The following is a 12656-nucleotide window of genomic DNA, read 5'->3' as shown; positions in this document are numbered from 1 at the left end:
GCAGACATCAGCACTCAAGTTAATGCCATGTTCTTCAACTTCAATAAAACATATGACAGCGTCCTGCCTGCCAGTTAATGAAAAAATAAAAGCTTACTGAGTATCGGACCAGATTTGTAATTGGATTCTATACTTCCTTGCAAATAATGTGGACCATTACTGTTTACAATGTATTTAAATGATCTAGTAGAATCAAACAATGGAAAATCCAGGATGAAATGTAACAACATGAGAGAAGGAAAGTTGCTACTCACCATATAGCAGGAATGCTAAGCCACGATAGGCACAATAAAAAGATTCACACAATCATAGCTTTCGGCCATTAAGGCGTTTGTCAGCAGTAGACACACACACACACACACACACACACACACACACACACACACACACACACAAGCGCAACTTACACACACATCTGCAGTCTCAGAGAGCTGAAACTGATCTAATAGAACGCATTAGAAGCTCTTTTGAACTGTTTGCAGATGATACAGTTGTCTATAAGAAGGTACCAATGGCAGAAGACAGCAATGATTTGCATAAGGACCTACAGAGGTTTGATGAACAGTCCACAGACTAACAGTTGACACTGCATTTAAAGAAATATAACACATTGTACATTCACAGGAAAATAAGGTTGGTTGGTTTTTGGGGGTCAAAGGGACCAGACTGCCATTGACATCGGTCCCCAGGAAAATAAGTCCACTAATATATAACTACTCTATTGATGACAAATTGCTGGAAATAATAACCATCACAAAATATCTATGAGCATTTGTATAGAGCGACCTTAAGTGCAATGGCTGCATAAAACTAACAGTAGGAAAATCACGTACCAGACAGATTCTTAAGGAAATTTAATTCAACCACTAAAGAAGTGGCTTACAAGGTGCTTGTTTGACTGCTTTTTGAGTTGTGTTCATCGGTCTGAGACCCTTACTAGGTAAAACTGATGGAAGAGGCAGATTATATGGGGTGGGGAGGGGAGCAAGGGGGGTCGGGTGATGGAGTGAGTACTCTCCGAGAAGCTTCGGACAACAAATTACTTTCTCCTACATATATTTCATGAGATGACCATAATAAGAAAATTCAAAAAATGGAACCGGTGCAGAGGCTTACCAACAATCATTCTTCCCACGAGCCATTCGCAAGTGAAAAAGGAAAGAAGGGGATCGGTCAGTGATACCAAAAGTACCCTCTGTCACATACTGTCAGGTGGCAAGCAGAGTGGAGATGTAGATAAACACAAATGTGCAGAATTTATGGCTACTAGCAACATGGCTGTGCCATCTTCTCCACAAGGAAGAAGAGATGCAGTGTCCACATCTCCACTCCAATATGACTGCAACTGCAGCACACCCATGTGGGGTGGGTGGCCTGGCCTCAAGCATTGTATACTTCCTACTCAGGCATCTACAGGCCAGCTACGACCACAACAGTCCTGAGTTGTATCTTCATCATTACATGCAACTTACCCGCCACCAAACTTGGAATTTGTGCATTCAGATGCAACCTGAGGTGACAGAAGACCTGGAGGTCCTCGTCCCTCAGTGCTTGAGCTTTTACCAAGAATTATCCTCATATGCGTGTCACTTTGTGAGTCTGCCATTGGGGATGCAGTCCTGCAACGCAAAGTTGTGCTGCTGTATAGGATATGAGTGTACAGCACACAGTTAACTGCAGATAGAATCAAGAGTACATGCGAAACCAGTGCTGATCAAACATTACACTGCTAAGTACACTAGTCAACAGCCATTTTGCATCTGGGATATGATATATTTTTTAATATGTATTTTGGTGTGTAGAATCCGAATATACCTTTCAAAATGTTCTAGAACATACCATTTTTGAGTTTTTAAAGGTTTTTTAGTTTTTGTATTCAGTATTTCGCTTTTTGCTGTTCATCTGTTTTGATGTTTAATTGTTTGTTTTTGATTTGCAGAGGGGAGCTAGGAGATCTACAAATCGTCAGTAAATGGTTGGAGCGGTAATCTCGTGGTGTGAAAGAGATCCTCAGTGAGCATTTCCTGAGAAAGATAGAGTAAACTTTTTGTGTTTAAAACTTACACTAAGAAAAATGGCAACTAGTAAGTCTCATTGCTGCCTAAACCACCCCGACAACTTTTGTATGTATGTGAGAAATTCACTCCAAAAGCCCAAAGAAAACCATTCACTGATTTGGGTAAGAAGGCATATAAATTGCATTTTGATTGTGCTGTTGATCAAGATAAAAATTTTGCACCTCATACTGCCTGCATAAATTGTACTACAACCTTAACCAAGTGGTTGAAAGGAAAACTCCGAGCCATGCCATTCACTGTTCTGATCGTGTAGTGTGAGCCTATAGACCATTATTCAGACTGTTACTTCTGTCTTACAAATATTTTGGGACATTCACGCAAAACTAAAAATGAAGTATCCAAATGTATCTTCAGTGCATTTGTCTGTGCCCCATGATGAAGGGTTGCCTGTTCCTGTCTGTAACTTGAAAGCCGCCGAACCAGGCACCATGTCAAGTGAATCAGAAAGTATTGAACATACAGAAGAGTACTGCCTTCAATATCATGACACTTCACCTCAGCTCTTTAATCAAGAGGAATTGAACAATTTCGTTCATGATCTAAAACTTTCGAAACAGCAAGCTGAACTCTTGGTGTTGAGACTGCAACAACAGAACCTTCTAGCTCCAGGGACAAAAATTTCCTCAAGGGGTGCTTCCTATGCTCAGTATTTTTATATGCAAAATTCGATGTGTGTACGTAGAGATGTCAATGGTCTGATGATGCAGCTAGGTGTACAACATAATCCACAGGAGTGGTGACTATTTACTGACTTCAGTAAAACCAACTTGAAAACAGTACTACTGCATAATGACAATGCATTTCCATCGGTACCTTCGGCTTACACAGTAGACATGGAAGAAACTTATGAAACCATGGCTTTGCTGCTAGAGGCAATCAAATATAAGGATCATGAATGGCAGCTTTGCTGTGATTTAAAAGTTGCGCTCCTTACAGGTTTACAGGCTGGATACACAAAATACTGCTGCTTTTTATGCCTTTGGGGCAGCTGTGGCACCAAGAACCACTATACAGTCAAGGAATGGCCAATAAGGAAGTCACCTAATCCTGGAAATGTAAATGTGAACAATGCCCCATTTGCTGAGCCCGATAAAATAATTTTTCCTCCCCTTCATACCAAATTGGGCCTTATCAAAGACTTCGTAAAAGCTCTGGATAAAGAAGGTGAGGCTTTCATTCACTTAAAGGAAAAGTTTCCCAAATTCAGTGAGGCAAAGCTGAAAGAGGATGTATTTGTTGGACCACAAATAAGAAAATTGCTGAAAGATCCAACCTTTGATACCAAACTCACAGATATCCAATTAGCTGCATGGTCTTCTTTTAAAGCAATTGTGAAGGGCTTTTTGGGTAACAGAAAAGACAAAAACTATGTTATCATTATGATCTGTTGGACAACTATAAGAACATGGGGTGTAGAATGTCGCTTAAAATTCACTTCTTACATCCTCACCTTGATTCCTTCCCAGAAAATTTGTTTGGGAGAGCAATGAAACGGCAAACAAAAGAAGAGCTCAGTCGTCGATTAAAGGTGCAAATATCTTCTGAACTAATTTGGACCTTTTATTGGCATCATGCCAATATATACAAACAAAATAGTATTGATTTCAAAAGTTCTGAAAGTGTATTTTTGTTTGTCTTAATTGTGTCAATTTTCACTATTACCATTTTTTATTCTGCTGTGTATCTATGAAATGTGACATCATATAGAAAACCTGATTTTACCACTGTATTCAGCACCCCAAAATTACGTAAATCCACCCATTTGCAAACCAGATGCAGAAAAAAAAGTTTAAATTTGTTAACTAGTAGTATCTGTCATTGTAAGATGCAGTGTAATCTTTGAAACCATTGTGCAGTAAGGAGGTTTACATAGCTGAAAATCTACAACATATAACATATTTTTAAACATATGTCTGTATGCTTTATCAAAAACACATACACACACACACACACACACACACACACACACACACACACAGATGTGTGAAAATGACAGAGATATCTGCTGAAATATCAGCTTACTTATGATCATTAGCCTTTTTTAAGAAATCCAAAAAAATTAAGTCATGCAGTGGGAAGACAGATTAATACAACAAAATCCCCAATTCATTATTATGAACACAAGAACTTGCATTTCTATTGTTAAACTTCAACCATGACACATTATTCACCACATGTCACAGCTATACTGCATGGTTCTGATACTGACTAACTTCCTTAGAGAAGGCTACACTACATGGTTATGGTAAAGTGAATATAAACAGCTTCAAGATCGATGCTGCATCATTATTCACTACAAATGCAATGGCCGAAACATGAATGTGAGGTGATGTTGGGGAAGGCTAATACTGTAAAGGTACAAAAGGGCATATTTTTGAGATAGTGTGAAGAAAAAGAGTGCACAGAAATTATTGGATGGAAAGTAAATGTCTACAGATCCAATTCTGATGTTGTTTCAGTGGCTCACTCGTCAAAAATGAGATCCAAGTTAGGACTGAATAAGGATGGGGCACAAATTACAACTAGACTTTTGAAAGGAAAATCCTGACATCTGCCTACCAATAATGCACGCAAAACTAAATCTGGATGTTTGCGCAGAGGTCCTTAGTTATAAAATGGGAGATACATGTTAGATTTGGTATAGGAAATCAACAGCCATACAATGAACAGTAACCACTTCACATGGAACCACAACAATCATATACCAAAGAAGCTACAGCTAGCCACAAGACCTAACTTATTTTTTAGTACATTGTGCCAAATTTTCAATGATAATATTCTTGAACGGAGTAGTTGTCGTGTATGATAGGCAAGTCCTAACTTTACTGGATGTACATCGTACACATCATTTCTCATGTGGAAAGGAGAATCTTTATTATCTGAATTTTAACAAAGCAGTAAAGAAATTATTTAACTTATAGAGGGATCGGAGCTCACTGCAGCTTACAATATCACCATTTCATATGCATTAAATTTAGTGATGTGTAAACTACAATTCCGCATGATCCCACAATCAAATACATTACAGGGTGGTCCACCTCACGAAATAAGCATCAAATGAAAAAACTACAAAGAACGAAACCCGTCTAGCTTGAAGGGGGAAACCAGATGGCGGTATGGTTGGCCCGCTAGATGGTGCTGCCATAGGTCAAACGGATATCAACTGTGTTTTTTAAAATAGGAACCCCCATCTTTTATTACATATTCGTGTAGTACGTAAAGAAATATGAATGTTTTAGTTGGACCACTTTTTTTGCTTTGTGATAGATGGCACTGTAATAGTCACAAACGTGGTATCACGTAACATTCTGCCAGTGCAGACGATATTTGCTTCGTGATACATTACCCGTGTTAAAATGGACCGTTTACCAATTACGGAAAAGGTCGATATCTCGTTGATGTATGGCTTTTGTGATCAAAACGCCCAATGGGTGTAAAGTTAGGACTTGCCTATCATACACAACAACTCCGTTCAAGAATATTATGTATGCTGCTTGGTATTCTGGATGACATCATCCAAGTGTCTGGACCGTTCACTGGATAGTTATGTTATTTAAGGAAACAGGAAGTGTTCAGCCTCATGTGAAACATCAACCACGGCCTGCAACAAATGATGATGCCTAAGTAGGTATCTGCCCATCAGTAGCAAACAAAATAGCGCGAGAATCGCGAATCTGAAAAACATTGGTGTTAAGAATGCTACATCAACATCGACTGCACTCGTACCATATTTCAATGCACCAGGAATTGCATGACGACGACTTTGAACATCGTGTACAGTTCTACCACTGGGAACAAGAGAAATTATGGGACAATGACAGATTTTTTGTACGTGTTCTATTTAGCAACGAAGCATCATTCACCAACAGTGGTAATGTAAAACGGCATAATATGCACTATTGGGCAACGGAAAATCCACGATGGCTGCGACACGTGGAACATCAGCGACCTTGGCGGATTAATGTATGGTGCGACATTATGGGAGGGAGGATAATTGGCCCCCATTTTGTGAATAGCAATCTAAATGGTGCAATTTATGCTCATTTCCTACATAATGTTCTACCGATGTTATTACAAGATGTTCACTGCATGACAGAATGGTGATGTACTTCCAACATGATGGGTGTCCGGCACATAGCTCGCATGTGGTTGAAGTGATATTGAATAGCATATTTCATGACAGGTGGATTGGTCGTCAAAGCACCATACCTGGCCTGCACATTCACTGGATCTGACGTCCACGGATTTTTTTCTGTGGGGAAAATTGAAGGATATTTTCTATCGTGATTCAACAGCAATGCCTGACAACATGTGTCAGCGCACTGTCAATGCATGTGCGAATATTATGGGAGGTGAACTACTTGCTGTTTAAAGGAATGTCGTTACACATATTGCCAAATGCATTGAGGTTAAGGGACATCATTTTGAGCATTTATTGCATTAATGTGGTATTTACAGGTAGTCATGCTGTAACAGCATGTGTTCTCAGAAATAATAAGTTAACAAAGGTACACGTATCACACTGGAACAACCGAATTAAAATGTTCAAACATACCTACGTTCTGTATTTTAATTTAAAAAACCTACCTGTTACCAATTGTTCGTCTAAACTTGTGAGCCATATTTTTCTGACTATTACAGCACCATCCACCACAAAGAGAAAAAAGTGGTCCAACTAAAACATTAATCTTTATTTATCTACTACACGAATATGTAACAAAAATGGGGGTTCCTATCTAAAAAAAGTTTCGTTCTTTTAAGTTTTTTCGTTTGACATTACGTGAGATATTTTGCCCAGTCACGATCAATGGACCACCCTGTATAGGATGACTGAAAAAGGAAAAAATGGGGTTCAGAGTATCAATGGCCTATTATTTCACAGAGAATTGACTGACATCACATCCGATGCCTAGAATCGCAAGGAATTAAGCCATTTTACAGTTATCATCAGGAACCAACTATTAATGTAACTGTCTCCCATCTCATTATATCAACACAAGTTCCCTTATTGAGGAGACATTTTCTGATTGCTGTAATATTTAGAGGAGTCATTTTGTTGAGGCTTGACAACAATTATATATTTTTCCCTTTGATTGTTTGTTAAAGAATGAAAACATAGTCCCTACTACATGTGATGTTCATGTAGAGATGTACTAAAACTAATCTTTCCTCATCTAGATACATTCAGATTGGAATATTTATCATAAGAATAGGTTAGTTACCAATCACCAAGCATATTTACTGATTTAAGGAATTCACTAATATGTAGTGAAGTTATCATGGATCTCGAATGTCATTTAATCTTGTTGAAATTAAACATAAAATGTGAGTCAAGATGGTAATCACATGCTTTTACAGACCGCCTGTGTCTGGCTCTGTAGTGATAGAGTACTTCAGAGCGAACTTGCAGAATTTAATCAATAAGTTTCCTGATCATAGGGGTGACTTCTACCTGCCAGGTATTGGTTTGGAGAGTCAAGCTATCAAAGCTGGTGCCAGAGACAGGGATTCATGTAACATGATTCTAATGTCTTGTCTGAAAATTACTACAAGGAGGTAGTTAGAGAACCAATTGGTCCATAGTAATCCCATAGTAACAAACAGATGTGGAAAATTCTCAAATCAGTTAATGTTGAGTAGGGTATTAGTGTTCATACAGTATCTATGACTACCGGTGTTACAAGGAATGTTAACAAAGGAAGGGAAATTTTTTGCTTAGCAACAATGACAGGATACAAATTGCAGGGTATCTGAGTTGGCAAAATCAAATACTTCAGTACCAGGGATGAAACTGTGGAGGACAAATGGAAAAAATACAAAAGCTTCATTCAAAACACCTTAGACAAATGTGTTGCAAGCAATGTGTTAAGGGATGGGAAGACCCACCATGGTTCATGAGCCATGTTACGAAACAGCTTTGTAAACAAAAGAGAGATTCATCACAGATTCAAGAGAAATCAAAACTTAGCTGCCAAACAAAAGCACAGTAAAGCGAAAATAATCATAAGGAGAGCAATGAAAGATGCATTTAACAACTTTGAGAGCAAAATATTGACAACCGATCAGTCCCAAAACCTTGAGAAATATTTGTCGTATGTAAAATAAGTAAGCAATTTGAAATCATCTGACCAGCCACTCAGTGAACATAATAGAACTGAAAGAGAAAATGACAGCCATAAGGCTGAACTACTGAATTTGGTTTTCCAAAATTATTTCACTGGAGGAGATCGTGATACAGACCCACCTTTCAACTATCATACGAACTTCAAAATGGCAGATATTGAGATAGCAGATCCTGGAATAGAAAAAACATCTGCAGTTGCTGGCGAGTGGAAATACATCAAAGACATCAGGACTGGACCTGTTCTAGCAGCAGTTTACCACGGGTCACTTGAGCAACAAAGGGTACTTAGTGACTGAAAAAAAAATCTGTTTTATAATTATGGAACTTGTTTCGTGCACACATGCACATGTCTTATGATGATCCTTAAGAACAACAATTTCCTCTATAAAATTCAACACATATTCTGCTGACAGACATCAGCTCATGCTGTTCCTCCACAAGATCCACAACACAGCAGATGCCGGCCGTCAAGTTGATGACATATCCTCAACTTCAAGCAGACAGCTGACAGGGTCCAGCACCGTCATTTATTGAAAAAATTAAATCTGACTGAATATCAGACCAGATTAGTAATTCGCTGCAACACTTCCTTGCAGATAGAACTCAACATGTCTTAATGGAAAAAAATCAACAGATGTAAAGACAATTTCTAGAATCCTGAAGGATATGTGACAGTACCATTACTGTTTACATTGTATACAAATGATCTAATAGAGGGCATTAGAAGCTCTTTTGGACTGTTCGCAGATGACACAGTTATCTATAGAAAGTTACCAATGCCAGAAGACAGTAATGACTTGCAGAAGGAGCTACAGAGGATTGATGAACAGTCAATCGACTGGCAGTTGACCCTGAATGTAAATAAATGTAACACATTGTGCATTCATAAGAAAATAAGTCCACTAATGTATAACTACTCTATTGATGACAAATTGCTGAAAATAGTAACCATCACAAAAATCAAGGAGCATTTATTAAGAGCGACTTTAAGTGCAATGGCTACATAAATCTAATTGTAAGAAAAGCATGTCCCAGACAGATTCACAGGAAGAATCTTAAGGGAATTTAATTCCACCACTAAAGAGTGTCTTACAAGGTGCTTGTTCGACCACTTCTTGAGTACTGTTAGACCGTCAGCGACACTTACCGAGTAACACTGCCTGAAGAGAGAGATAAATCCAAGAAAGAGAGGAGAGTTTCATCATAGTCATTTAACCAGCACAAGAGCATTACTGAGATGCTCAAAGAACTCCAAGGGTAGATGCTAAAAGAGAGCAACTGTTCATTGTGGAGAGGTTTACTACTTAAATTTCGACAGAATACTCTTCAGAAAGCTTTGAACACATTACTTACTCCCACATACAGCTTCTGTGCTGGGGATCTGATGGAAGAACAGAGTGAATCCATGTTGAATCTTATAAAGAGAATTGTTGTTCTTAAAGATCGTCATAATACATGAGCTTGGAATGAGTTCCGTATTTCTATAACAGATTGAAATCAATGATAGTGGCGTACAATTATATGCATCTCCTACGACCCTTAGACAAAAAAGGGAATGAATTCTCTCTCTCTCTTTTTTTTTTTTTTTTTTTTTTTTCCTCCTCCTCCCTGTCACTATGTACCCTTTGTTGCTCCAGTGGCCAATGATAAATTGCTGCTAGAAGAGGAGCATGTTCTTTCTCATGATCTCTATAAAATCTTACAGGTATGTTGTCTGGTCCTGACACCTTTCCACTGCAAAGCAGCTGTAGTTGTTTATTCATTCCATGATCTGCTATCTCAGTATCTGCCATTTCGAGGCTTCCCAACAGTCATTTTTACCACAAGCCATTCACTAGTGGAAAATAAAATGGGTTTGGAAGGGAGGGGAGGGGAGGGGAGGGGAGGGGAGGGGAGGGGAGGGGGTGGAAATTAGTCAGTCTGTCAGTGATTCCAGAAGTATCCTCTGTCAAATACTGTCAGGTGGCGTGCAGAGTGGAGATGTAGATAAACACAAATGTGCAGAATTTATGGCTACTAGCAACATGGCTGTGCCATCTTCTCCACAAGGAAGAAGAGATGCAGTGTCCAAACCTCCACTCCAATATGACAGCAACTGCAGCACACCCACGTGGTGTAGGTGGCCCAGGCTCAAGCATTGTACACTTCCTACTCAGGCATCTACAGGCCAGCTACGACCACAACAGTCCTGAGTAGTAGCTCCATCATTACATGCAACTTACCCACCACCAAACTTGGAATTTGTGCATTCAGATGCAACCTGAGGTGACAGAAGACCTGGAGGTCCTCGTCCCTCAGTGCTTGAGCTGTTACCAAGAATTATCCTCATGTGCGTGTCACGTGCAAAGTGCGAATCTGCCATTAGGGATGCAGTCCTGTAAAGCAAAGTTGTGTTGCTGTGTAGGATATGAGCGTACAGCACACACTGAATTCTAGATACAATCAAGAGTACATATGAAACCAATGCTGATCAAACTACACTGCTAAGTATCTGTCATCATAACACACAGTGTTATCTGTGAAACTGTTGTGCTGTAAGGAGGGCGATGTAGCTGAAAATAACTAAAAACATATTTTTAAACATATGTCTGATGTTTTATCAAATATAGTCTTCAGGTTGATTTTACACACACACACACACACACACACACACACACACACACACACACACACACACACACACATGCGAGCGCGCACGTGCACGCAGTGAAGTCAGTCAGCTCAATCTGAAAATGACAGATGTATCTGTCGAAATACCAGCATAATAACTGAAGTTCCTATGAAATTAGGCTTGTTTTGTAAGAAATTTGAAAAAACAAGTCCTGCTTAGGGAAGACAAACTTCAAAGTCAACACAATATTCCACAAATCACCAACACTGACTACAGGTTCCTATGCTTGCACTGCATGGATCTGAGACTGATTTACCTACTTACAGGAGCCTACGCATCATGGTTGTGGTGAAGTGAATATACACAGTTCCAAGATGGGGCTACATCATTATTCACAATGAATGTAATAGCTGAATCATAAATGTATGGTGATGTTGGGGGAGGTTGATATCATAAAGGTACAAAAGAAAAGATTTTTTTATAATGTAAACAAAAAGAGTATATACAGGGTGAAGCGAAATTCATGCATTCGGGCTTCGCAGTGTGTCTCCTCACATGCCAGTGATAAAAAAAGTCTCTCACAAAATTTCAGCAAGCGAGTGCATCTGGCAGAAAAAAGGCGTTACAGAGTGGCAATCTGGCAACACTGTAATCACATGTATGGTAACTAGCTTTGTCAGCACATCATAGTTGTGCTGCACAGTTGGTGCAGAGGATAGAGTTTTGGCTCAGCATGCAAGAGGTCGAAGGTTTGATCCTGGATTAGGGCACAATTTTTTTATTTTCTAATTTCATTCTGACATTTCATACTGTAATATACACCATTTCTTATGTCACATGTATCCTAAATTTACAACATTTTGTAACTCTGAACATAAAAAGTATGTGGTTAGACAAATAAGAAATACAGCTGAAGCAAATGACCTGTCTTAGAACAGAATAACTACAAAACCAATATCAATTTCGAGATGCTAAAGATGCACCTGTTCCACTACCTCTCTCACAGACATTGTTCTGCATGATTCATACGGACATCGCTAATTGTGAAATGTTCTGTTTTGAATTACACTGTCCCCCTAATGGTAATAGACATGATGTTTCCACAATCCCATCGATATAATAATAATAACAACAATGCATTGAAATATGTACTAAACAGCATGCAGTTACCAGGCTCATGTTTAAAGGCATGGGACCATGGTGGTATCACATACAAATAGTAACCAAGTTTGGACATTATTCACAAAGCACATTGGTAGTCCTATTGGTAACATTAAGGCCCTAACCAAATGTATGGAATATTAGTTGCTACTAATCTCTGGGACCATTGGAGGAGGATACAAAGAAAACAGGTTTCACATCTAGTGGATGAGGTAATTGTGAAAATCCATGACATGAAAAGCGCTTCTTTCAAAGCTGACCAATCTTACATTTCTACAATTGTAGTATGTAAGTGGAAGTGTTTTCTAGAGCACCTGCTGCAATCGCTGTTGACGATTAAGATGCCAGATACCGAACCACCTACACTACATTTACCAAATAAAAAACATAGGCCTCAACCCAGAATCGAACCATCAAACTGCTGCATGCTAAACCAAAACTCTATCCATTGCACCAACTGTACAGTACAATGAATATGTGCTGACAAAGGTAGTTACCATGTAAGTAATTACAGTGTTGCCAGATTGCCACTCTTTAATGTCCTTTTTCTGCTGGAGGTATTCGCTAGCAGAAATTTTGTTAGAGACCTTTGATTATCACTGGCAAGTGAGTTGTTGTGCTGTGAAGCCCGAGTGCGTGAATTTCACTTCACCCTGTATATAGGAAAATACATATATAGGAA

The 12656-nt window shown here is 38.9% G+C and overlaps 1 protein-coding gene across 8 annotated transcripts in view; it reads right to left on the bottom strand.

Annotated features, from left to right (window-relative positions):
* The window catches only part of LOC126283943 (ankyrin repeat domain-containing protein 50-like), a 471892-nt gene that overhangs the window by 36236 nt on the left and 423000 nt on the right, over positions 1-12656 (bottom strand). For 2 of the 8 annotated variants that reach the window (XM_049982337.1, XM_049982338.1), the window contains exons 21-22: positions 10425-10577; positions 1473-1619 (exon numbers count right to left, since the gene is read on the bottom strand). The exons of 2 other annotated variants lie outside the window; for them this stretch is intronic. In XM_049982337.1, coding sequence (XP_049838294.1) covers positions 1473-1619; positions 10425-10577 — 300 coding nt within the window. The remainder of the gene's footprint in view (positions 1-1472; positions 1620-10424; positions 10578-12656) is intronic. 4 more of the 8 variants (XM_049982340.1, XM_049982342.1, XM_049982341.1 and 1 more) reach the window with 2 other exon arrangements.

The sequence above is a fragment of the Schistocerca gregaria genome, chromosome 8 (assembly GCF_023897955.1).
Source record: "Schistocerca gregaria isolate iqSchGreg1 chromosome 8, iqSchGreg1.2, whole genome shotgun sequence".
Lineage (NCBI taxonomy): Eukaryota > Metazoa > Arthropoda > Insecta > Orthoptera > Acrididae > Schistocerca > Schistocerca gregaria.
This window is presented reverse-complemented; position numbering and strand designations above follow the sequence as displayed.